This window comes from Peromyscus californicus, unplaced genomic scaffold, assembly GCF_007827085.1.
Source record: "Peromyscus californicus insignis strain IS unplaced genomic scaffold, ASM782708v3 Scaffold_17__1_contigs__length_78620276, whole genome shotgun sequence".
In the NCBI taxonomy this organism is placed as follows: domain Eukaryota; kingdom Metazoa; phylum Chordata; class Mammalia; order Rodentia; family Cricetidae; genus Peromyscus; species Peromyscus californicus.
In genome coordinates, this window is record NW_026294469.1 from 36,381,092 (window position 1) to 36,408,687 (window position 27,596).

General features: G+C 44.0%; 1 protein-coding gene across 3 annotated transcripts in view; it reads right to left on the reverse strand.

Annotated features, from left to right (window-relative positions):
- The window catches only part of Sema6a (semaphorin 6A), a 126,120-nt gene that overhangs the window by 20,387 nt on the left and 78,137 nt on the right, over nt 1-27,596 (reverse strand). Inside the window, exons 7-19 of one of the 3 annotated variants that reach the window (XM_052742160.1) lie at nt 27,000-27,090; nt 23,482-23,601; nt 22,714-22,802; nt 21,578-21,795; nt 19,048-19,179; nt 16,326-16,481; nt 14,794-14,970; nt 14,359-14,499; nt 14,191-14,271; nt 12,081-12,139; nt 9,467-9,487; nt 9,298-9,348; nt 3,941-4,105 (exon numbers count right to left, since the gene is read on the reverse strand). In XM_052742160.1, coding sequence (XP_052598120.1) covers nt 3,941-4,105; nt 9,298-9,348; nt 9,467-9,487; nt 12,081-12,139; nt 14,191-14,271; nt 14,359-14,499; nt 14,794-14,970; nt 16,326-16,481; nt 19,048-19,179; nt 21,578-21,795; nt 22,714-22,802; nt 23,482-23,601; nt 27,000-27,090 — 1,501 coding nt within the window. The remainder of the gene's footprint in view (nt 1-3,940; nt 4,106-9,297; nt 9,349-9,466; nt 9,488-12,080; nt 12,140-14,190; nt 14,272-14,358; nt 14,500-14,793; nt 14,971-16,325; nt 16,482-19,047; nt 19,180-21,577; nt 21,796-22,713; nt 22,803-23,481; nt 23,602-26,999; nt 27,091-27,596) is intronic. The other 2 variants (XM_052742161.1, XM_052742162.1) reach the window with 2 other exon arrangements.

A 27,596-nucleotide genomic window follows, 5' to 3' on the forward strand; every position in this document is an offset into this window, starting at 1 on the left:
CCATGTAAGGTGCTACACATCCCACTGGGAGGCAATACCATCACAGGCTATGGTGCATTCAGAAAATAAGCAATTGGCGATAAAGAGGATTACTGACAAATTCTAATTCATATAGTTGCATTCAGGATGGGCATAAAAACATGGGCACTCCACTCATCCTCCCCATAGATTTCACAAGTCTTACTAGAGGCGTATTTCCCAAACTAATTACACACTGATTAAAATACTGTCTACAGTTACTATTCATTGTATTTCAATTTAAACGCTGCTTTTCCTTCTTCCCCTTGTCTACAGTGACCGTCTCTTTTTGACGAAGCATGACCAGGTGACAGCATCTCACTCTCTGTTTCCTGAAACAGACAAGCATGCCATTTCTCACCAAGTGAGAACATTTAATTCTCTGGTTACCATTTACTCTGCTTTTCAGAGGACTCATGAGCGCAGCCTTCAATGAAGTCTGAAGAGGGGATCTCCCTCTGCTCATGAGTTCCCTCGTATATACCAACAGCAGGCTTGGGGTGACGTTTCATATTTGTGGCAGCTCTGCACCCGCCCGACTGCCTGCTGCATCTTGGGAATCTGGTTTTATACCATTCGTGATTTCAGGAAGAGAAAGGGGCTACAACAGTGGCCGTTCTCTCCCCAAGTCTGTCTAATTTAAAAAAAGAAAGCTCTTACATCTTTTGCTGTGGGGAGGCGTGGTGGAGAGTAAGGCCCGACCTAAAAATAAACCGGGTTCTCTCTTTTATTTATATGTAATTAGAGCCCCTTTGTAACTACCCATTACCACCTCAATGGTTATTGGATGGATACATAAATATATATTTTTAGATGTGGCAAAAACCAAGAAGGAAGGAGTCAGGCTGCATCTAATTTATCAAGTCCATGATTAAAAGGTTGGCCTGAGAGGTTCCAGATATCTAGGGACCCCGAGATAAAACAGCGGTTGGCTGTGTTTTTTTTTTACTAATGAATCCAGGGCTTGGAAAACATCAGGCATTTTTAAAGAATAGACGCAAGGCCAGAGACATTAGACAAGGCCAATAGGGTAATAAAGAGCAAGGCCAGGTACTGAGAGAGAAAATGACTTCACTTTCTATGAAAATGCTTCTTTGTGCCTCGCAGGTTTCCTCTCACGCTTTGATTACAGTGTGGTGGTATATCCGCGCAGCTTCTGAATGCTACTCACAGAATAGAAGGAAAGAGCCTTGGAACATTCCACGGGTGGGGGGTGGGGGTGGGCGGAGGGCTTGGGTCTACTCTTTTGAAAGGGGAGGCTAAGAGCAATGGTAGCAGAAGGGGGTTAGACGGCAGGGTGAGGAGGACGGTGCTGTGACGGAGGTGCGGGATGCACAGGGTTAAAACCAAGACCAAAGACATAACAAGGAAAAGAAAGGGAAAGCAGCAAACATACTCTGGAAATGTGTTTTGGAGGGTGGAGTGAACAAAGAATGGGCCCGGCCCGAGGTCCGTCAGTGACTGTGCAGAGCTAAGCCAGTTGGGCTCACGCTGCTCACGGATGCTTTGTCACTGGCGCAAATAAAGGCCACTGGACACTTGACTCCTCCTCCTCCTCCTCCTCCTCCTCAGATGCTGGTCAGCAGACACAGTTTCTGCGTCGTGGAGAAATGTGGAGCATCTTAGAAACAATTCCAGAGTATCTTTGGCTCCGGAAGCTGGAGCACACATGTGTCACATTCCCATGAGACAATTGGCCCAGTGAAAAGAGCGCCCGCAGAGGCCCTTAGGAAACCCAGACAAATCCAGCATCCCAGCGGATGCCGAACACGAGGATGTGACGTCATCAAAGCACTAACATCAGGAGATGAAAGGAAGCCAGGAGACCACAGGTTGGGTCAGGTTGAGGGACATCATAGTGAGTCAGAAAAGGAACGAAGACTTTTCCAACAGAGGAACATCATCACCAAGTCATACCACACAGTGCTCGGCAAAACAAAACGGAAGTTGGAAACAAATCATAAACAGCGAACAGAATGGTCATTCAGAGAAAAGGGGAATCAAAAAAAAATCATAAAAATCATGGTACAGGGAACATTAAGCTCTATCATTTTCGATTTCTGCATAACAGCTCATTGGCATTGCCCCATCCATCACATACTGCAGCCGTCCAAAACCAAACTCGTGTTTGACGGGGCAAGGCAAGGAGGTTGGTCATAGCACAAGAACAGCAACCATGTTAAACACCCATGCGGTCACCTCTGCCACCATTGTCTGACCCTGTGCAGACTGCTTCCAGCTCCGTCAGCGCTCATAACAAGACTCGAGAGAGGGAACACGGCCGAATTTTAAAACAGTCTGTCAAAGTGCGAATTGGATTCCTGGAGAACCTCCGTTACTTAGGGGAGTGGACAGATGGAGAAAATCCATGCTGCCCCTCTCAGTGAAGCGCAGAGAAAGATTGCAACCCATGCCTGCTGACAGAGACTTTTTTTCTCCCTAGAAAAGTGTAGCAGGTGAAAACAAAGTGGATTTTTTTTTTTTTTTTTTTTTTTTTAAAAAAAAACCTAAGTTGTCTCTACTTGAGACTACAGTCAGGGATGACGTATCTGAGGTCTGAAGCCACACACAAATAATGGCACATGCTGGGACTTGTGGCCTGTCGGGCAGCTTCCCCTTTACTGAATACTTTCTCAGGCTGGTAAGGACAGATCCGTCTAACTTAAAGAGGCCAATGAGACAAAACCAGCTTTGTTCTTCTTTAAATAGCTTTGGAGCGGGACATAGGAAGAAGCAGAAGTCTATAGAAGAAGAATAAAATCAGCAAAGAGGATGCACAGAAGAGCAGGATAAAAGGGCCATCTTTACCATTTAGGCTCAGGAACTAGGGCAAGAGAATGCTCACTGCTTACAGGACAAAAGCAGATTAAAAAATATATATGAAGAAATAGCATGGGAGTCCAGAAAGGAGTCCATGGGGGGGGGGGGGGGGGGCGGGGAATACGAATGCTGAAAACTCCTGGAGAGGGCATGACACGGATTGTCCTTTAAGGGTCCCCCTGGATGCCTGACCCTCAAAACTCCAACCCCAACTTGGACAGAACTCTTGAAAACCTATAGAAGCAAACAGTTCTGAGTGGGGGGGGTGGGGGGGGGGGAGATGGCTCAGCCACAGAACCGGGCTTTTGAGCTTTGATTTACAAGACTGTTTTGGGGATAAGTAAAGGCCTCTCTGAGCGCAGCTGCAGGTGAAGTAGGATGCGCTGCTACCAGAAGCAGCAAGCAGCTCGAAAAGACATGACATTTCCCGTCTGGAGGCCGGCACAGAAAGCGAAGGAGAGTTTAGGACAGTTCACAGTCGAGTCCCTTTCATTTAGCGAGGCTTCCATTCCGTGGCAAACGCATAGCAATTCTGCTTGATTAAATAACGTATTTTTGTTGCAGCTCTTGCCCTCCAAGGGTGATGACAGTCGTCTGAGGACCACAGGCCTGAGAGAGGGGTAATCCTAGGAGGAGGGAAAGACTTTGCCGTTGTTCCTCAAGTCACTGACTAGCAGCAGGCTTTAATTTCCATGGCTTTCACTTGCCAAAGCCTGCACAGCATTCCCATCTATTACGGTGGGGGAAGAGGGTCTAAAAACCTACAGCATCAGACCAGAAGGAGTTCAGAGGACTGGGAAGGGGTCTGAGGAGTAAGCATTTGCTCTGGACCAGCCTCAGCCTCTTCTGGAGAGAGGAAGCCCACGAGGATGTGCTATTGGTTTTGTGTGGTGTCTCCTGGGTCAGGAGACAACTGGGGATCAAGCCTGACTCAAGGGCTGGGTTGCAGTCTTTTCTGAGATGCTTTCAATCAGGTGCACAGGAGGTTCCCAATGCTACTAGATTCAGCTGGAAGCAGGTACACAGTCCTCCCCTTCCCCCCGCCCCTCACCCCCCCGCCCCCCCCCACTCCCCAGAGGAAGAGGCACTTCCAAGGCCTTACCCTTCTTGTCCTGGTGGTTATGTGAGGACACTGCCCCCAAAGGGTCTGTGCTGCCGGGTGCCTCGAGCAGGTTGTTCCAGTCCAGCATGCCTCCCCTAGACTCATACCCCTCTTGGGATGCCGAATCTGACGTGGTGGTGCTGGGCACGAGGGAACTGGAGTGCCCTGTTTTCATCACAAATACAGTTAGGGAAACATCACCACACAACACATTCCCTTTGCTCAGAGGCCAGGAGACAGGACACCCACGATGACCTTGAGACCGAGGGTATGCCTTAGCAATGACAAGGCTTGCTGGCAGGGGTGGACTGTCCTGTGCTAGGCAGAAGACCCTCTGACCCTTGCAGTTAAAGGGCAAAGGGCCAGAGACTGTCTCAGCCCCAAGTGGGGTGAGCCTTGGAAATCACTTACCCTGTCCTCTGCCACACCATAGGGGCAGTGACCCCTCTTCCAGAATTAGGAAGATAAAATGACACAACAGTCCTTCCTAACGTCCTTCCCTAGAACACTTCCCATGGCAGCATGAAAGGCCCTCCAGGAACATGGTTTGTGACTGATGGGGCATCGATGACAGTGGATGGCCTCTCCCATCACAAATGACAGCCTGTCTCAAGCCCTTCCCAGCGAGGCTCCACAGTGTGTCTAGTGTTCAGTTTCAGCTCAGCCTCATGGGCATTCCTATTCTGGGAGATGCTCTCTCTCCCACGGGATCCACTCCCACCTCTTTGGCAGGGAAGAACTTCCTCTGCTACCTGTTGTTATGGGCGCACCTTCTGTGTCTAGAGCTGGTTTCTGAGTTTCATGACTCAGATGTATGAGACATTGTTTTTGTGGCCTCACTGACTGAGAAGGATAAACTAGAAAAAGGTAGATTTCGATCTCGGATGTGGCCCAGCATAGGATAGTGCCAGAAGGCAGGTGAGACCGGGAGTCATGGCAGATACCCTAGACATTTCCTGTGAGCACATTTAGAAGCTTCCTCTCCATCATGCCACGAGATTAAATGCAGATTGTATCGAATCCTTTCATCTTGGCTGTCAAAATGATTTAAAGAAGTCTGATTAGCAGTCCTCTCTTGTAGAAATAAAATACAGCCTCTCTGCGACTTTTGAGTGGATTATTAAACCATCTCGCCTAAAGTAACATCTTGAGCACTTAAAAAAAAAAGACCACTGAGCATAATAGCTCATGCCTGTGATCCCAACACTTGGGAGGCTGAGGCAGGAGATTTGCTCTGCGCTTGGGGCCAGTCGAGGCACTGTAGAATATGTTCCAGGTAAGCCTGGGAAAGAAGCCAAGCTAGCTACTGCGTGTGTGTCGTCAATGTCTTTGGCACGATGGAGAATAGACTCAGAGTAATTCTAAAACTTCTCGCCTCAGGATACGACCACCTTGTACATGATAAATAAAATACTGGCCACCAGAAAGATAGATTCTATTGATAAATGCATCCTATCTCTCTCTATTCTTTGAAAATCTGCAGTGATCATTAGAAGTTGGAGTCCCAGGGGACTTTAGGATTACAAATTTAAAACAATGTATTTTAAAAACAGCATTCATCTTGAACTGCTGCTGCCGGTGCAAAGTAAGTCAAGAGGAGAGGTTCGAGTCAGCAATGGTGATTTCTTCGGACCCATCACAACTGAATGCTATCAGGAAGCCTCGGTAACATTTCAGAAGTCTCTCTCAGCGTACAACCTGCGTGGTTCCCACACAGCTCCCAACATCTGTTTTGTTGAAAATAGTCTGCTTCAGAGCCCACTGCTAAAAATATGCTCATTTAAGACTCAAAGAATGTTTGATTTTCTAGACATTGCGTTTCTGAGTTCTGCATCCCATCCAATGCTGATAAGAGGACAGGATTGGGAAAATCAGCCCAAGAAATGGAAAAAAGAAAATTTCCTTCCTGCTTACACTGTGGGTCTAAAATGTGTTTATTTCCACGTCTTTATGAATTCAAGACTACATAAAGAAAAAAAATATGGCCAGCCTAAAATACAACTCAGCACACAACATGAGAAAACAAATTGAACTAGCTTTGTAGGTGGGTAGGGAGGTGGCGGTGGTCGTGTGTGGGGGGAGTTATGCTCCTCTTCAAGTAGCAAGAATTTCTTCTACCTGAATTGATAGGCATTTTGAGCACTTTCAATTTAACTGTGTTCAAGGGGCAATTTTATGGTAATGCCATAAGTATGCTTTAGTGAGAACATTTCTTAATATGGTAATCTAGGGGAAATATATGCCTAAGGGACACATTTTCTGTAGAAAGATTTCCTGGACCATATGCTACAGATACATGGAAAACTCATTGATGATGGAACGCTATGGCTACGAGAGGAAATTAATGTGGACCAGATGGTGGTTAGGTAGGAAAATGCTTTACACAAATGTGAGAAATCAGCCTCTTCGTATCTCTGAAGTGTTAGTCTAATACACACCACATCTCGATTTTCTGTATGTAAATCTAGAGAAACTATGCATCTGATTTACTCCAAAAAAAAAAAAAAAGTCTTTGCAATTTTTAAACTTGTGCTTAAGGACAGAAAGCATGGGTTGGCAATAAATTAACCAGAGAGCAGATACTTGAGCCTCAAAAAGTTTAGAGCCACCAGGGGAGAATGGAGAACAGCCGCTTCTGTGAGCAAGCAAGAAGAGTATTCTTACGATGATTCTCCATGCCTTAATACAGCTGCTAGGAGATCGTGATGTTCTTTCTCACAACTTGACTTTACAGGCTATATGATTTGTACACGTTGTCTATGAGACTTTGTAACCAAAACGACTTGTGGACACGGTATGGCATGTCAATAGATTTGCGGCAATCATGCAGTCCAACAAGAGAGGTCACATTTAATCAATGGGACGGAATGGAGGCTCTGATGGTCTTCAAAGATACAAAAACTATAGATATATCCAAAAAGTTAATTTTCATGCATCATGTCGTTTCTCTACATCTACAAGTCACTATGATTCTAGAGGTTAGAGACCATTTCTACTACTCAACTGTTAACAACGACTGTAGCTGATTAGATATAAAAGGGACACTAATTCAATACAGAGAGGAAGAGAGAGAGAGAAGACAGTCAGGACCCAATTCACTAAAAGGGGTTCTTGCATATGTGACTGGTGTTGCCTACAGCATTAGCCAACAGAAAGCTCGCATAGCGCATTAAAACAATCCCTTCACCTGAGAAAGGAAATTCCATTTTTGTGGTTTGTTCTCTGGGCCTAAATTAGCCAGGAAGTGCATGGCATACAGAGGATATAACTACTACCGGTGCAGGTGCATTCTGGGTGGTCTTCCTCCTCTATCTTCACGCCCATCAAAGTAGACATTAGGTCCTTCCTCTGAGGCTACAAATCCTGCACCTACTCCATTGGCTGGCACAGAGCAGTCACTCAACAAATATTTGTTGGGTGAATTAATTAAATATTTTCTTAGTCAATGTCAACATAGCACCGGTTATGAGACTATATAAGTACTGTATAGAGCATCACTCTTTCTTTTTTCTCTAAAAAAATATGTTAGGTTTTCCCTCCTTAAAAAGCCTCTCTCTATGCCCTTAGTAACTTCCTGACCTCTGTGGTGGACCATCATTCATTTTGATGGTCAATTAGTCACCTTACAGCTGCATACTGAATAGCTCCTACCTGCAATGGGCGGGATCAGAAGCTAAAGGAAAGCCCCACCCTTTGGTTTCCTTACAGAAGCTTCAGGTCAAAGGCTCACAACAACTGAGCATTGTCCTATAAAGTTTTAATTTTTCCACTAACATGTGGAAAAATTAATAAATGCCTGTTCTTTGAGGAGGAAAGGAAAGATTCACTTGCTTGAAGAATGACTTTTTTTTTTGTCCATAAAGAGCATCCCAGAGCTTAATTATATGTTCAAAGAATTCCCTGGGAGTTAAAATTGGTCGTGAACAATTGATGAATGCTAGGAAGGTTGCTGGTTCGATTAGTTTCAAGGTCTGGATTTCTCAGCATCTGATAAAAATTATTCAGCTATAGGCAACGATGGAAGAGTCTGACATCACAAAAGAACAGGTGTTAAGTGGTTTCCTTCCAGAAGGTTAAGGTTAAGCCAGATGACATTTGCCTTTTGAGCAATTTTCTCCTGGTCTGCTGTTCAATATTCTGGTTTAAATCATAGATGAGAGGATGCCAAAGGTGGAGAAATCCTGTGGACTCCTCTGTTCCACTCTGCCTCCCATCAGGAGGGGGCTGGGCAGGAGGAGCGGATTGCACAGCTCTGGCTTTTAAGACTGTCTTGAAGACTTCAATGAGCCTTCTAATTTATGCTAATTGGTCTCAGAGATTGAAAACTTACACAGGGGGATTGAACACATTTGTAGACACCTTGAACTCGCCTCTCCATCTGAAACCTTGTGTTTTTCCTCTTCTTTGCATCTTTCCCTCCATTTTAGCCTATCCTTATATTTAAAGACTGTCCCTTAACAATTCATTTGTTATATATCTCAATCACAAAAACTACAAATGCACAAATGGCTGAACTCATGGTCTGAATTAAAAGGCAAAAGCTTAAATTTGATACCGTAGAGACGTTTTCATATTATATTTTGAAAAACACATTCAACCATTTAACTTAGCAGACATTTTGGGGGTTTATTTTAAAAAAACAAAAATGAAGCAGGTGCATTTTGGCTTGCACAAAAAGAAGTAAGGACACTTCCTGAACTTCACAAGTACTTGTGTTTTCAGGCAGAGAACAATGGGAGAAATCCTGTTTGGACAGCACGCCCTTGCCCCGCACTTCCTCATATACATTCTGAAGAAATCGCACTGGAAAATATGTGTAAATATTCAAACGCTTTCTGAGCTTAAATTTTGTTGGTCAATTTCATGCTACACTGCACACGTTTGCCTCATAAGACCCTGGTGTTTGTGCCCTATCATGGGAGTTCCTCTTTGGGGGAGGTTATCCTGACAACCAGGAATGGGGAGATGGTATTGTGGGGGCTACAGTTTATGAGTTAGAGCCACTGTTCTTTGGTTTTGAATCTCCTTATATACAAGCATATTCAAAAAGAAGAAATTTCTTTTCGCTTGAGAATCCATTAGATGTATTTACCAAATTCTTGAATGTTGGCATGTTTCGTATTATATGGATTAAATGTTTAAGATTTGTTCTACCTTATCAACTGTCCCATATAGACAGAGTTTTTTTTTTTTTTTTTTTTTAAAGCATAGTGAAATCTAGAAATACATTTAGTGAATTGGGGCCCTGAAGTAACAAAGAATCTGGTCTCTGATTAGGAATGAAAACTAGAAACTACCAAAGATGAGTAACTTTAAGTATTAATACTGATATGTATATATATCATCAATAAACTGACCATACACTGTGTTGAAAGACATTTCATAATCTGGTAGAGGAGTTGAAATGTCTATAAAAAATGAGGATAAAAATTAATTAAAAAGAAACCTAAGGTTTAAAAATACTCAGGCGGATTAGTGCAATAGATTTCCATGGGCATGAAATTATAACAGTAACATCTTCCTTACCATTCAGTGCCACGAAGGAATCTGAAAGACAAAAGCAGGGAAGAGGTTACTGAACTGCCCACAGGGAGTGGGGATAGCTAACGAGAACTGGGCCAATGGGGAAGCCCCAACCCCGGAAACTGCTTGTCACTTCCTGCTTGTAACCTAAGCTGCTTCCTACTCAGTCCCATGTCCTGTCTCCAGGTCTCTTCCACTGCTGAGTTTCCCCCAGACCCCTTGCTAACAGGCAGAGGAAACCCAAGGGTTAGCAGAGGAAATGGTCCCTGCAATGACCGTATGAGAGTCAAGAAGCCGCGCTCCATTTTGTACAAAGGGGCACGGCTGTGGGTAAAGTAACCCGGCCACATCCGTAAGAAAGAACTTCTCTTCATGTTCTGTCTGGCTCCATCCTCATGAATGAACTGAGAGAACCATCCAGTCTCATAATCCATAACGTTCTGAACTCATCAGCAGTTTTAGTTTGGGAATTAAAACTCCAAACCCAAATTTGGGAAGCCACACATGTAGGTCCGTGTGCTGGTGTCAAGGTCAGATCTCTGGTTCACCAAACACTGGCGCTCTATGACCAGTCTTCTAAGTGTGTCAAAGTCAGTGCAGCCACTACGCAAATACCCTCCGACTACGGACACATACACAAGAACGTGGGATAGAAGCAGTTCCTGTTCTGGTGGAGCATGCACAGAGGAGAAGCCCCCAGGGCAGCGGGCAGGCAGAGGCATGGTCTCACCTTTTGTTGGGTGAAGGGTGGAGCAAGAGGGAAATGGACTTTACAGCTGACCCTCGGCGTAAAGACTAAACCACTACATTGGATCCTTCTACTTTACATACACCTGTTCTCTTAGGTTCCTCTGCCTGAGAACACAGGTATGTGTGGGCACTTAAACACATCAGCATCTTCTTTGTATACTTCCTGATTCAAGCCAAATCTATCTTCCTGTTTTTCTACAGACACTTAGACCACCAGATCACTAAAATGAGATGAAAATATTTTCTAAAGCTAATTTAAGTATCTGTAACATCCCCATACCCTCTTCCCTGCCCCCGTAAAAAAACCTTATCTTTCTAAAACTGAAACTACAAGGCACAAGATAATTAAGATGTAATGATTGAACTTCAAACCATTTTACTGATCCAGGTAAATAATTGTACACAAAGCACAGACGTTTGGGTAATAACACATCGCCTTTGCCAATTTTGATGTGTAATTATTTCATATGAAGATACGATAAATGAAAATGTTGGCCATATATTTTACTAATAATCCAAATTACGTAAGAACAAGAACTTGTAGATAAGGCTGATATTTGCCTTCATAATTTGATTTTTCTATATCTCTTCCAAAAGAATATGATAGAGAGTTGAATGATAACCTAGTCTGAAATTTCAGTACTTATATGACTTATGCTGGGCAGTGATGGTGCATGCCTTTAATCCCAGCACTCAGGAGGCAGAGATCTCTGTGAGTTCGAGGCCAGTCTGGTCTACAGAGTGAATTCTAGGACAGGCTCCAAAAACTACACAGAGAAAAATGCTGTCTCGGAAAAACCAAAAAAACAAAACAACAACAACAAAGAAACCAACAACAACAAAAAACTACCTGGAATTATATCCATGATCTTTATTATAGAGTCTAATGCTGTTAGGCACTCCGTTTTGCTTCCTTAAGAGCTGTTTTCCAGTGCCATTTTGAATGCAAATTTCATGAAATTCAGCACATGGAACTTTTTTTTTTTTTGTAAATCACAAACTAGTTGAGTTTCCTTTAAGAAGCCCACAGCCACATTTTCAGATCTGTCTTGCCTCCTTCCTGAATGCCTTTCTTTCTCTTAACCCTAGTGCTTAGACTGTGTTTAAAAAAAAAAAAAAAAAAAAAACTCTAATAAGCTCCAACTGTGGTTTTAAAAAAGTAACAAACTAAAGAGCATTTCCTAAGAGCATAGCATTATTATTTAAGCTCACAACACTAAAGCATTTTCAGAGAATCCTGATATTGATCAGATCATAAGACAAGTGGACAGAGTTCTGAGATCTCTTCTAGAAAATTCTAAGTAAAATGTTGCCATGTATCAGTATGTGACATGAACTCTGAGAATGACATTGTGGGTTAATTTCTACAAAGAGGACATTTAGAATTGCTTTATGCTCATGGGTTATTTCTTAAGTGTGTTTCTATCTCAAATGGTTTCACACAGCCATACTTTGAAAAATAATTACTTTCGTTGGTGAATATGTTGAAGAACACTAAAACAACCCCACTCAATTAAAAAGCTAGAGCGCAATGATTAAGCTTTTGATTATTTGGCTAAAACGCAGTGTAATAGCACATTATGAAAAACAACAAAACTGTCACTTCTGTAACGGATATACTGACATGAACGCTTTGCTATAATTAATATCCTCTAGGATGGATTTGTTCGACAGCATTAGAATAATGGGAGAGGTGGCTGTATTTATAGTAATAATCCTGGGCAGTGTTGGCTTCCACACACACCACTTCCTTTTTGTTATGCCCAGAGTCGGCTGCACTGAGTTCCACATGTGGTGTGATGCTTCTAGACCATTCGATAAAAAGCGTCTTTATCCCTAGGCAGACAGATTTAAAAACGTTACTTACTGTGACAGTCTCCTAGGCCGTCTGTATTGCCACGCTCTATGTCCTGTTCAAAAGCCAGTCTTTAAAAAAAAAAAAATGGGAGGACAAGGAAAGAGAAAAAAAATTTTTTTAGTTTCATTAAAAAAAAAGTGACCCGTTTGCTAAACCGAGTGGCCAGTGTGAAAGAGAAACAGCTCTCTGAAGCTTATAAAAATGAGTTTTATACGAAACTCCAAAGAGAAGCTATGACAGCGGTGAGTTCAGATCTCATACAGGAAATTATTTATAAACCCGTAGTTTGTGGGTTGGTCTCATCCTTTCCTTAAGCACTCCTTAAACTTGAGAAGTTTTCATGCCAACGCTCACTCCTCCTATAAGCACCATGGGAAGTGTGGATGGAAAGGGTCTGCTCCTCTCCGCCTCCCTCTCCACTCTTCTCCTTGCTTTTCCAAGCCCTTTTTTTTCTATTCCCTTGCCTACAAAACACACAGAACCAGCGTTTAAAGGCACAACTGGCCGGTGAGCATGTGGAGCCTGTGAGAGGGCGGACCCCGGCTGAGATTGTGTGCTCTCCCCATTCATTCGAATCCTCAGCGTTCCTTTCCTCCTCCTCCATTCCTGCTCATCACCATTCATTTTGATTTTTAAAACAATCCCACTAGACTTGTCCATTGGAAGTGTCCTTTGGGAGAATTTTGTGCTCATTATTTCTAACACGTAATTGAAAATTCTGGTTCGTGGCTGCCTCGCAGTGTATCACGAGCCACGTAAGAAAACCGCTTTGAATGTCACACCTTGATCTAATAATCCGTATTTAGCCTCGAATGTCATTGGCTAGGATGAAAATTAAATTCATCCTCTCAGGATACGGATTTCTTGTAATGAAAGCCAGTATCCATCCAGTCCCCAAACCCACTCTCCCAGCAGGGGTACACATGTGTTGAGCAGTGCCCTGTGGCACTGAAACATGAACGCAGGCTTTAGAGGAAGCGTCTGAGAGCTTCGGTAGTAACTTTAAAAAAATAGTTTGTAAAAACTGTGTTACCTTTGGTCAGTTGTTGAACACAGGACAACTAACTGATGAGCCCCTTCTCGGCCGCGCCCCCACCCTCTCCCCGCCAAATCACTGATTCCTTCTGCTCCACCCCGAGGATTTTCATGAAAAGATACAAAGCTCCAACTCTATGGAAAGTCAGCAGGGCCCCTTCAAAGCCATGCTAATAATGTACAGCAGGCCATCTGCAGCCCTCGGGTTTCCAGGTTATTGTTTACAGTTATCGTCAGCTCTGTTCAAGAGAATATCTCTCCATTATGTGGACGGTGCTCACCAAACAGCCTCTTCCACGTGTCTAGCTATTTGAAAAGCAGAGAGGATGCTCCCAGCAGAGGAAAATAGTTGTTTCACAGGTGGGCCTGGGGAGGCTCTTCTGTTGAAGGAGAGCCCTAGACTGCCCTGGACACCTCACTTGCATTGTCCACAACTTCTCTGAGACATGCTTTGAATAGTTTTTTTCAAATGTTATTTAGATTTCACATCCCCTGAAGTTAAAAAAAAAATCCCAGGCCGAGCAGAGGAGTTTGATCTAGGGGACCCATTGGGAAACTGCCAAGCGTTGATTGTGTGTCTAAATGAGTGATAAGGTCAAGGTTTGTTCGGCACAGGGGAAAGCTTTATGGGATATGAACACCATGCTTGAAGCAAGATCACATGGGTTGACGAATGCTCCGCCATTTCTTCTCAGCCTTGTATGGTCCATTAGCTGTGGCTGGACAAAAGCATCCGCTAATCTAATTGGTACCCCATGGCTCCTTCCTCTGCTGTCCTCAACCATGATGCTCAAGGCGTGTATCATGTCCCACTTTCTGGGGAATACTTTTGAGGCCCATTGTGTGTCCCCTCGTGTTCTTAACCATCCATGTCTGAGGGGGATTATCCTATGGACACTCTGCCACATCCGACGCTGAGTCTCTGAACTGTGTTGGGGATGGAGCTGGTGCCTGCCAGTTCCATGCCTGAAATTCTCATCCGCAGAGGGATGAGTGCTGATGGTGTGAGCGAACACAGTCAAGCCTACATCTAGCCTGAAGAGTGATGGAGGCACTTTGCCCTCCCACACCTCAGGCTCCTTACCTGCTATGGGGTGACAGATGGACACAGGAACCACTTTCCTTTACCCACCCACAGTATGGGTCTCTGGAGGCGATACAGGTTCTGCGGGAAAAGGATGACTATCAGCTACCCAGGATTGCTTTCTGACGACTATGGATTTTCTATTTGTCAATGAGGCAAAATACATACTTTTTACACTTGCCATGCCGCTCACACCGACCAAGAGGCACCTTTATCACACAGGTAGAGAATGCAACATACAGGGAGCCACTTGCTCTGTCGAGCTGCATGCCCATGATCCTTTTGTCTTCTACGCCGTCATAGCTGCACCTAGTTTTACGAGGTAGGAGAAGACCATCAGGAGATTCTTGGGAACAATTTTCTTTCCCCCGCCACCAACCTTGTACTCCATTTGTGGGCCGACATAGTCACCGCATGATCTAAGACACCCTTATGTGGACATTATTAGCAAGGAAAACTAATGCTCAATATTTTTTAGAGACGGTGTGAAAAGTAACTGAAAACTACATAAACTATCTGGTCGGCCGCGATTTTTCCACAGGCAGAAAGGGTTGCAGTAACGTGACAAATAATTACCAAGAAAGGACCCAATGTTTGACTCACTTTTCTGGGTTGTAAACATTCATCTCCTCCAGGAAAAGGCTGCCATTTAAGAAACCACTGCTTCCTATCCTGGCCAGGAACTTCAAGATGATTCCCTTTTCTGATCCCAGGAAAACCACAGTGTGATTCTGATATGGCCCGGCCGCGTTGTCGACTGCAATTTTGGTCAGGCGGTATCTAAAATGACAGGGTCACATTTGGAGGGGAAAAGGCTCTGTGTTAGTCTGTCATTAAAGGTCCCCTTTCCACTTCAAACAACTGCGACACAGCTCTCTAGTAACAACGTCATGAAAAATAGATGCATGTAAGTAATGCTCTCAAGCTGTTCTGGCCCTTTACTTTCATATGCAGAACATTAGTATAGCTCCAACAGGGAGAAGGAAGTATGTGTGTACGGAGGCCAAGTTCCATAATAAATAAGTATCCATAACCATATGAAACCACTCATAACGATGCCTTCCATGAGCAAGAAGAAAAGACTGACGGCGCCAACGGAGAGGGCAGGCGTAAGAAGTGACTGTACTTAGCATTTCTTTGTAACATCAAGGGGGAAAGCAGTGGGTACCACTCTCCACGCTTTTCCTAGGAGGCACAAAGTGTTGGTCAACAAGATGCAAGATTAAGAGAACATTCTGAGTGTGCACAGAGGAGGAAGGAGGCTCCTGAAGGTGGAGGGCTCAGAGCAGTACGAATACTGCTACTGTACTAATACTAATAATCAGGACCTGCAAGCCAAGCCACTTTTGTTAAGGGAATGGAGAGAGACAAGCAGACAGTTAAGTCCTAGTGGGTATCCTCTTTCTATGAAATTCTTTGGTCATTCCACTTTTCACGGATACTTATTTGTCCTAAGTACCAAGACAGGAACTAGAAAATACCAGCCTAAGTAATAGGCCATGGTAGCTAGGTTATCGTCAAATGAGATTTCATACTTTAATAAAAGCCAGGGGATTAAGAATGGGGTAAACTCACCATTCTGTGTTATTGACTGCCGATCTAGAAAAGCCTGCTGTATTATTTGAAAATAACGCTCCCATCACAAAGGATGTTGGATGCTATCAGAGATCTCCAGTCAGCTACTGCTTCTCTGTTGGCATCACTTCAGATAACAAATACTAAGGTATAACTCCCTCCTGCTGGCATGCCATTACAAATGTGCTGTCCCGTCACGCCAGCAACCCAGTCGTGTGTAACCAAGCAGGTAACCACTTCTTCTCACGGGTCCTGCCTCACCATTCCTCTGCACCGCACAGATTGGATTAATAAGCTAATCTGGAAGGAAATATTTTTCTTTCTTCTAATTGCTGGCATGTGTAGAACCGGCCTGAAAATACTGGCACCCTTCTCACTGAGAAGGCGGCGATGGGGATTTAGTGGCATCTACCCAGCCTGTCAACATTTCCTTGCTGAATCCATGCCCAGGATAGCAGAAGATGTTTGTGGCATTTCAAAGCATGATCCACTGACAGGATCCACGAGCACAAGACAAAGTCAAGGAAATCCATTCGGGACGCGGTTTGCTTGACACCCACCTGACCATCGTCCTCAGGAACCACGGTCGGTTGATGATGGAAGGTACTGCCTCGTCCATCAGTGGATGCGTCTTAATGAAGTTCAGGGTATCGTCCGGAAACTCATTGGAGGTTGCATACTTTTCTAAAGAGGATGAGCCAGCACAACAACCTGGCCTAAAATGAGACAAAGGGTGGGGTGGTTGAGGGGAAGAGTTATTTCATGCCTTCTGGCAAATTCTTTGAATGAACTGCTTCTCTCAGCATCTGGCATGAAGGAGACTGTACTGCAGGCATTGAAGAGGAAGTTGAACAATGCAGAATGCCACCAAGTACAATATGCTGAGACTTCCTCTGGACCGCCTCCTCATTCTGTGAAGAAGCCTTAGCTGGTACAGCTCAGTTTCATCTCCAGGCAACTTGGCTTCCTTCCAGATGCACAAACCAACCCCAGTGAACAGAGCTGGAGCTGGAACTGAGTGAGTGAGTGTGTGTGTGGGGACATGCATCCCAGGCAGGCTTTATACTGTCTGTCAACTTGAGATAAACCTAGCCATACCTGGGAAGAAAGACCCTCAACTGAGAGATTGTCTCTGTCACACTGGCCTGTGGGCTTGTCTGGGAGGCATTTTCTTAATAGGTAATTGGTGTAGGAGGGTCCTGCCCACTGTGGATGGTACCACACTTCTAGGCAAGTGAGCCCAGGCTATGTAAGAAAGGTGGCCTGGCAAGCTAGAGGAGCCCAGCCAGTAAGCAGTGTGCCTTGTGGTTTCTCTGTCAACTTCCCGCTTCGGCTTCCCTTGATGACAGACTATAATAAACTCTCCCGAAGTTGCGTTTGGTCATGGTGTTTATCAGAGCAAAGGAAAGCAAACCAGGACACCTTGCTGGAGGTTCTAGACACAGTGGCTCTCAGCCTCCCTAACGCTGCGACCCTTTAATACAGCTCCTCATGTTGTGGTGACCCCCCCCCCCAACCATACAATTATTTCATTGCTACTTCATAACTGTAATTTTGCTACTGTTAGGAATTGTAATGTAAATATCTGATATGCAAGATTTCTGCTATGCAACCACCAAAGGGGTCATGGCCTACAGGTTGAGAACCACTGTTCTAAAGGTGTATGTTCTACAAAGGAGGGGATTAGGCTAATACTTTAAGACTCAATGTTACAACCTCTAAGAGTTTACTAGTTCACTTTTCATTTGTTATGCGTTTTGGGCAGGTCTGAAAAGCCAGTTACATTGAAGATTCTTTCCTGAAAGACCGGTTCCTTGCCACTGAACAGAGCTCGCTAAGGTGAACTTTTGCAAGAAATTCTGTAGTTTGGGGAGTTCCGTGGACATCTCAGCAGAGTCAGATTAGAGAATACGAAAGTCTGCAGTCTAGACACCCTGCTGCCTGCTGGTGCAGGAGAGGAAACTGTACAACATCACCCTCCCCCACCTCCGCCCCACAACCTTTTGTCATACCCACGTAGCTACAACTAGCAAGCCCTCCACAATCAGCCCACTGTTTGCAAAAGGGATGAGACAAGTGTATGGAAGCATGTGGGTAAACCCACTGACATGGGAGAAAATCACCTATCACACGTCCTTGTAATGCCTGAGTGGCACCATATTCACACACCAAAGTAGATATATATATTTTCCCCAGAAACCAGTCCCTCGATTTTAACTCCCCTTCTTGCTTATTCAGAAGGTGAGGAATAACCCCAGGTGCTGAGTTAGGTAATCTATCTGGTCCCTAGAGTGTCCCTTCACATTGATCTGCTTTGAACAGAAAAGGAACATGCCAGGCAACTCAGTGAATGGAATGGCCACTTAGGCTCCTTTGGTTCCTAATATCTAAATTGGTTCAGTTAAATGTACTTGTAGGTATTTTGGTAGGATAAGAGACTAAGGGAGAGCATTAGAAAACAAGACAAAACAGGAAGACATTGGGTTCGCTTTCAGCACCACACAAACTCAATGGAGAGATTTCCATGGAACTTAGACCACCAAGGTGAAGGTGCGGACTATGTACCACCCAGATTTGGAAAACATGGGATCAGGATGGGAGAAATGTCCCTCCAGAGTTAGCTCTCTAATGGGAGCATAGGAAGAGATTTTATAGAACCAAGAAATTTCTGCAGTGTCATGGGTCATGTATGTGAGCGAATCCAGGGCACAGCTTGGAAAGGGCTAGCACTCTATTGTATGTGGATGCAGAAAAGCAACCCACTGTACCAACTAAACAATTCTTATCCTTGATCTGGCGCCCTGGACTCAACTCTGATCCCACTTGTTCCCCCAATCAAGGAAATATCATTTATATTTCACATTTTATTGGAACTAAAGAGTTCATATAAAATCAGAGGGAGGCACACCAGAGGTATCTCTCTAGTTATATTAACTTTCATAATACAGTTTCCTTTCTGGTCCTTAAATTCTCCACCTATACACCAATGGGACTAGATGTAACAGAAGGTGCCTATCACCTATTGTACTGGGCAAACCACATTCACAAAGGTGAAGCAGAAGATTAAAGTCATGGTTTGTAGATACAAAGGTAACTCTGGGTTCTGGTAAAGAGGATGGATACAAATGGTCATGAGGGTCTTTCTGTTGTCCTTGGAACTCTATCTGCCCAGCTTGTGATGGAAGGCACCAGCGTGTGGTCCACAGGATGCTCACTATCAGAGATGCCCGTTTCACCAGTTCAGAGTTCAAAATAGCTGAATAAATAAATACTTGTTCATACCTGGGTTTAGGGACGCGCTCATCTGGAACTGGTGTCCAAGTAGAATCAGGAGATTTCTGTTCCTTGAATCTCCCAGTAAAAACATTGGCAATGTCGAGCATGTCATAGGCACAGACTGCAGACCCAGGGATGCTGCAAGGGACGTTTCACACAAGGTGTTACTCACATAACTGTTATACATTCCATTAAAAAACATACTCTGAAGAAACTCTTATCATGGGCAGGGAGAATTTAAAGCACTACAAGTAAAGGGATCATAAATGCAAAGAGGATGTGTCTGCCAATCAAATTTGCATCAACACTCTTAAAGAATAGACTAGTTAGTAAAGTAAACTTAAGGGGGAGAAGCCCATCAATTCTTCATCGCTCTTGAGGCCCCTTTGTTTGGGGGGAGAATTATGAGCTGATATAGAAGTGTTGTGAAGCCCACAGAAAACAGGGCCCTGCCTTCAGTAGCTAGATCATAGTTTACGATGAAGATAAATATAACATATTCAGAGCAAGCCAGTGAGGGTTGTGCATGAGTTAGCACAGGATGTCAGGGCATGAGACCCCTCCACAGGAGTTTGATGGGTGGACATTGGTCAGGCTGGAGGACCTTGCAGAGAAAGAAGGGCACGTTCCTGCACCAGACCACATGTCCGGGAATCCTGTGGTATAGAGTGTGCAACAAAAAATGGGAGAAAACAGGCTGAGGAGGGGAGGGAGCCAGAGCATGCTGGGGCTTGCTTGCTCTTTTTCCCCAGGGTAGAGAGGGACCCCTCAAGGCTTGGCAGCAATCTGGCATAACCTAGACTGCCTGTGTGGAGGAGGAAGTGAAAGGGATGAAACGAGACTGAGTAAGGCCACACATAATTTAGGAGGAAAATGGTAAACACATTTGTATATTGGCAAGTTAGGTTGTCTGAGCTTATTGAATAAATAATATTTCTGAGACCGCATAATCATAGTAAGAAGATAATTTTAGGGCCACTTAGCAAAATAAATGGATTATCTATAATACACAAGAACACATTATGGTTTTATAATCACAAAGTAATCCACACTTTTAATAAAATGAAACCCCCACACTAGAAATGTATTCCTAAATTCCACTAACCCCTGCATTCCCATGTACCAAGACAGTATGTTTTCCAAAAACCCTAAATAGATGGGATCTTCAATGTGAATATTCAAGCCCTGAAATGGTTTATCTTTCCTCTCCTCGAGTCTCCAAATCCCTATAGACGACCGAAGCTTACCTAAATCTAATCGAATACTTCTTGCTGCAATAGAAGCCCCTCTTTCATTTATCTGCAGTGACACATTCTTGACACTTGCCCTCCCTGTAATTGAGGAGCATGAGTTCATCCTTCGGTTTGTTCTCTTCTGGGCTCTCCCCCAATACCTAGGCATGTCTTTCTAGATGCTATCTTCCAATCTTATCATTTTTTTTCATGCCTGGCATCTAGGCACTCATGAAGTTCAGGAAAGTCCTGGTTAAAAAGTAGAATCCTAAGTGTATTCTTAGAAGAGGATATAATCTCTACACTCCTACATAGACGGGAGAGCATGACGCGGGCATTTAGAGCTCATGGCCAGGAGTTAAGACCCAGAGTTAGGCTCACTTTGTAGAACAGTGTTGGGCTCTGAAACCTTATTGGCTCTATAGAGAGATGGATGCCAGAGAAAGATGGTAAGTCTCCTCTTCTGTCATTTCCATGCATCTTGCCTGCTTTGGGAGCAATTATTCATGTGTCATTTAATTCATTCAAATTTCTGATGAACAACACATAAAAACAGAAATGAAATGACAGACAGTATTTCTAGGGATAGTGTTTGACGGCTGTGAGCCCTCGCTAGACGCTTCCAGAGGTGCTTGGGCTGGGGTTGGGATCTGGACCGTGAACCAACTTCTTCAAGCCACTGGGGCTTTACATGGAGGTTTGCATCTTCCAGTGGGATGATAAGTGAAATATTGTCAGGGGGGGACCCTTGGCAGGTGTACCTCACTCCTAAATCTCTCACTGTGGCATTTTAATAAATGCCCAGGCTTTACACACACACACACACACACACACACACACACACACACACACACACACACACATACAATCCCAATTCAGTCAGGGAAATACTAGAAGTGAAACAGGAATGTCAGATGACCTATAAGAGATCAGAGGAAAACACTGAATTCCAAACCTCTCCCTTCTATCACTGACTATGTGATCCAGCAATGGAATGTTTTAAGCTATTTCTTCATGTGTAAAAAAAGAGGACAATAAAATGTAGTTTACAGGAAAGGAATCACATATAAAGTATTTATATGTCAGTCATATAAATAGAAGATATTGTCATAACTTATGCTGCCTAAAAACCTTAATTTAATAATGTTCATAAATTCTAATTAGTTCATTGATGAAAACTCAGAGCAAAGTGCTTTTTATCTACATAGAGTGGGGGCTCCTTTTCTGTCAGTTGCAAATCTGTTCCCCAGGGAAAAGGGAGCTGGGAAGAACACATTAGGTCAACGCAGCCAGGGCACGGTTACCTGTTATAAGGCGTGGAAAAGGTTGCCAAGACAACGTCACGGCCATTAATGCGAATCACATCTGTAACTGCCTGGAGTATATTGAAATAGAAATGAGAGTCTCCAGGCACGGAGCAGTTCAGGCGAGCCTTCAGGAACGATGTCCACTGCTTCTCCAGGACTCTCTGAGACCCTCCCCTGTCATTCTTACAAACCTGAGCCACCCTCGGGAAAACCACCTGCAGAGAAAAGCACATGGGGAAAATGGCATGCGGTCATTTCCTTCTGAAATGCAGAAGATCCTAGAAGAATGTGCCTTCGCTTAACAACAGAAATAGATGACAAGGTGCTTAATTTAATATTGCATTTCTAAAATCAGTAACAAAAAAAAGGGAGGGGGAAAAAGGAAGAAAAGGAAAAAAAACTCAGCAGAGAAACAGAATGTTTTAAAAGATAAGGCGATGGCATTTAATATGGAGCCATAAATCCTTCAGGGGATCAGCTCCCAGCCACATAAACTCATTTCCATACAGACTGCTTAGCTTTTATTTCCTCAGACAAAAGCACACTTTGTATGCGCCATCTCTGCCATCCCCACCGGCTGCCTCTGGGGCCTGAAATCTCGTACTTCCAGTGAGTCCCTCTAGCCATGCAAGCCACCCTGGTATTTTATTCGTGCCTTCTAACTTAGTGACCTTGATCTGCTGTCTGGTAATAAATAAATAAATAAATAAATAAATAAATAAATAAATAAATAAATAAATAAATAAATGAACGAACGAACGAATGAACTAAACCTCCTCTCACTGTCCTCTTGCTTTCTACAATAAAACCAAGACTCAGTTTGCCTAAAGACACTGGGTTATCTCTTCTCTCTGTGGAGTAACTCAATTAAAAGGGGGAAATTGTACCTGGAAGCTACATCTCAAAACACTTAGAATTCGGCACGAAAATAACCAAACATCTGTTGGTTAGATCTTCAGTGGAAATATTCCAGAGGTTCCCTGTGATTTGTTACTGTTCTGAAAAAGTGCGTCGGGATTCCAGACAGCTCAGCCTGTCACTTCTGCGCATGCTTGCTTGTGGGGTTACTGGGTTCAAAAATGGGTTTCCCGACAACGTCCCACACGGAGCCGGGGACGCTCTCCCCCTCTTACCTTCCCCATGGTGTTGTACTCTACGGCAATTTCTCTGAAGAAGAAGTAGATATAGTCTCCGTAGTCCAGTGCTTGGACAAAGTACGGTTCTGCAGACAAACGGGCACTTTAATTGGAGACATGTCACATGGTGTTAAGAGAATTTTACCCAAGTGTAGCCAAAGACGTGTTATTAATTGCAAGTGCAGGGCTATTAGACATGTGGTTAACACTAACCATTTCTAATGACTTCACAAGTGCCAGCGCTAGTGATTTCAGAAGGCACTTGAGCTTACAAATTACATCTTTCACAAGCTTTGCAGCCGAGAGTGAAGAATAAGGACGTTTTGCAAATCTCGGTAGTTTTATTTTCCACAGTGGAATGTCCGGATTGCCTAGAGAAGTTCGTGTGCATGGCTCCGTCACCCTGACTCACACGGGGCTGTGAATAGCTACTTTCCTGTTCCCCACCACTTCATCCCCTGTCCCCTTTCATGAATGCTCTGTTCAGCTCTTTTCATGTGGGACTCTGCAATGAGAGTCTGGGGCAGGGAAAGATGAATGCAATGTATTCTATAGTCATGGCACTGGTAGTTTTGCTAATACTCCAGAAGCTCATGGGAAGGGAAAAAGGGAAGTAAATAAATCAGTGGAGGCAAAAGATGCAATTTACATGGTTTTGTCTGTCAGAAACCATTACTAAAATGAATCTACAGTCTGGTCCATGCAGACTCTAAATCTCTTCCGAGGTACGCATCCCCTCCTGCCTCTCTTCAGTTAATTGCTCACCTTTCAACCACTTTGAATCATGTTTGACGGTCCTGAGGGTAGGGCTGTCTCCAAGGCTCCTGTAAATGACTGCGTCAATGGCCAGGAAGTCAGTTACCGTGGCAGAGTAGAGTTTTCCATCTTAGGAGAAGAGAGAAAGAGTTGAACAGGGTCCTGAGCAAGGAGGGATGGATAACAGGGAAGATGTCCCCCAGACTGCTTTCCTACGTCAGGCAAACGAGACGGGACAACTGGGAAAAATCCAGGAGTCGCTAGGAAAATGCTTGACCCACATTCCTAACCGTTTGAAATTGGGATCTGGACAAAGGAAACATTTTTCCTTTTTAAATTGCATGGCAATTTTTCTAAGCAACAGTGGCAGGGGCAGCAGCTCGGGGAACGGAGTAAATGAAATACGTTATTTGCTTCACTTGATTAGATGGACCTTGACCGAAATCTCAAGGCCAAGGGACCCCTGGACGCTGCTACTGCCACCAGGCCATGGTCAACTGGATTAGGAGGCAGCCCTGAGCAACAAGAAAGCGATTTCATCAATAAAGGTTTTAAATCCATTCAGAAATATGGATGACCTGAGCCCAAGATGAGCCTGACTGGGTAAGGGGAAGAAGGAGATTTCCAGTGGTTGGCTAGATACCTACTTCTATCCTGAGACTCACGGTCCCCCTTTTCCTCCGTCATGAGATTCATTAACCTGCCGATCTAGCTTTAACAGACCTTTGCTTCTGGGTTCCCAAAACTCACAAAATGGAAGCATTGTGGTATACAAGTGGCCAAAACAAAGAACCAAAGGCTGGGGAGAGCTGAGTTCAAATTGATCCTTCCTTGGGAATGCTCTGTTTGGGGAGGTATTGGAGGGTATGTCCAAAAGCAGAGAGAAGGAAGAATATTGAAAGCGAGGCTCTGAACTTCTGCCTCTTTATTGGACTAGTAAATACTCTGCAACCAGGGCTGGAGAGATGGCTCAATGGTTAAGAGCACGGACTGCTCTTCCAGAGGTCCTGAGTTCAATTCCCAGCAACCACATGGCGGCTCACAACCACTTATAATGAGATCTGGTGCCCTCTTCTGGCCTGCCGGGACACATGCAGGCAGAATACTGTAAACATAATAAATAAATCTTAAAAATAAATAAATAAATAAATATGCTCTGCAACCAAAACAATCAAATGAGACAGTTAAGAATAATAAGATCTATGTCAATTAAATGGAAACCAAGTGTATTCAAACTTTGTACAATTCATTTGAGGAGGGTGGTGAGGTGACTCAGCAGTTAAAAACACTGGCTGCTCTACCAGGGGACCCAGATTTGATTTCCAGCACCCACATGGTAGCTCACAACCATCTGCAACTCCAGTCCCACGGGATCTGAATCCCTCTTCAGGCCTCCAGGGGCACCAGGCATGCATGTGGTACACAAATAAACGTGTGCACAAAATGCCTGTACACATAAAAAACAAAGAAAAATGTAAAGTCTTTGATTCGTTTTTAAAATCTCTCTGTGTGTATTTGTATGATGTGTATGTGTGATATGTATGTGTAGGTATGGGTGTGAATGTGGGTGTGAATATGGGTGTGCCTAGTCCACAGCACACATGTAGAGGTCAGAGGGCAACCTCATGTGCCAGTCCTCACATTTCACCTTGTTTGAGACAGGGTCTCTTTGTTGTGAGCTGCTGTGGAAGCTAGGTGAGCTGGCCTATGAACTCCTGAGGACTCTCCTGTGTCTGCCTCCCATGGTACTGTAGGAACATTGAGAGTACAGGCTCACACTGTTGGGCCCAGCTCTTATGTGGGTTCTGGGGATTCAAACTCGGGTCTTCATGCTGGCATGGTAAGCGCTTTACCCACAGAGCCATCTCCTTAACCCTCTTTGATCCATTTTAATTAACTTCATAGTTCCACTAATTAACCACAAAGAAACTTACATATAACATAGTGTTCTCTAAGTTTTTCCATATGTAGATTCTGTGGTTAATGTTTTTTTTTTTTAAAAAAAAAAAACACCTTAAATAAACATCTTTAAAAAATTTTTTTAGATTCATTTATTTTGTGTATGAGTATTTTTGCTAGCATGTGGGTATGTGCACCATGTATGTGCCTGGTGACCAATGATGTCAAATAAAAGAACGCATAGGATCCCCTGGAACTGGAGTTACAGATGGTTGTAGACACCACAGGGATGCTGGGAAGCAAATCCAGTCCTCTCAAAGAGCAGCGAGCCAGTGCTCTTAACCTCTGAGCCATCTCCTGCTTGCACCATATTCTGCCTCTGTTGGTAAAAATGCCATTTAATTGTAACTAGGCTCGTCCATTAACAAGCACTTAGTTTTTATAAGATTTCAAACATTCCAACAACAAAATAATGATCCAATATCCCTCCTGCTTGGATAAGGAGACACACGTTTTTCCTTGTAGCTGTTGGAAGCTGGGCAGCCTCAGTCAGTCGGGCCCCTCTCCCCTTTTAGTCCAGGCTTCCCCAAGTCCTCTGCTTAGATTCCACTTAACACTGAATCTTCCCCTGCTTTTCTTCCTGACCATGTACCGCTGACAGTGCAGGGCTGCTTCCAACGAAACTGGGCTGTCCTAGGGGGAGAACCTTCCTGTTTCTGCACTCTGTCCCTGTGGACCAACCCACAACGGGAGACCAAGAAGGAGCTAGGAACTAACTCTGCTTTATAATCCAAGGCTAAAAGCTCCCTCCCCACTTAGGCTGTGCTGGGTGTTAGCTGTCATGACGGGAAGAACAGATGATCCCAGAACAATCAATCCCTCTTACACCGACACCTCTCTGCACCCACTTCCACAGCCACAGCTGGCAATGAATTCCTAAACAAACTTCCCAATTAAAACATACTCATATACAAAAATCCCACTAAACTGCAAAACGATGGCCCTACTAGCTACTTCTCTACATCCTGTTCAGCAGGAACATGGGGGCCCGTAGGCGATCAGCATCACCATCTCAGACACTATGGCCATTTGGTCAGAGGCAGGCACGTAGCCGAATCAGATCAATGGCATTTGAGAAGTCCGCTGCTCTACTGCTGTGAATGAGCTTCCAGAAGCTTCCTTGTACTTCTCTCCCTTTTTGTTCTGTATGTAGACAAGAGGACCTGCAGTCTTTGAGGCTTTGAGAACCGCTGTCCCACAAAGAAGGTAATGGAAAGCAGGGAAGTGGCCAGGACAGACACGCCATAGAATACCATCAACCTGATCTCCAGCGTGAGATCCACATTGATGGTCCAGTATCTGAGCCCAAACTTCCTTTCAGCCATGTAGTGCTGTGCCATCATCCTTTCCTGAAGGCACCAAAAGCCTGTGGGAGTGAGGCAGAGACTTCTTTTGAGAAGCAAAGCTATAGTTTCCATCTTAATTTCAAATGGAAGAGGCATCCTTAATTACAGTATTCACCAGAGAATCAGTACAACGTTGACTATGCAGATCCTTCCGAGCAGCTTCTCAGCCACAGGCTGAAAGATGCAAAAACAAACTGAATGAGAAGAAATCAGGTCATTTACCTGCGAACAGAGCGATGTTGGCATGTTTGGCATCATACGGGCATCTGGCCATTCCGCTAAATTCATCCCCAAAAGTTTCCAAAGTATCAATCTAAATAAAATAACAGGGCTGAATTACTACCAGTCACCCACGACAGTAACAGAAACTCATATTTAAACAGGGATTAACATGCAAAGTACTTCATAGGCACCTTGCAAATGCATCCTTGTAAATGCCCGCTGAAGGAAATCTATTAGTTTCAGATAAGGAAATGGAGACTTTGAGAGACAATTTACTTGATCAAGACTCTGTAATTAGGGTAGTGTGAAATTTGAGTATGTCTGATTGGCTCTTAACCCATTACAGTAGACAGATTTCCATACCCTAGTGGAATGGCCAATAAATAAGCTTTTTAAACTAAGGCATTTCTGAGTAATTACCGGGAAAATCTACCTGCCCCAATTATCTCTTGAGTCATGAACTCTACAGAGAACGAGCTGCATTTCTGGATTTGTTTTTGCCTGATGAGTCCTTCCTTTGTGGATTAAATCCCAGTAGGAGTCACTGGAATTTTTCCTCCAGTTGGTTGGCAGAACAGTGTGGCATCAGCCAAGATG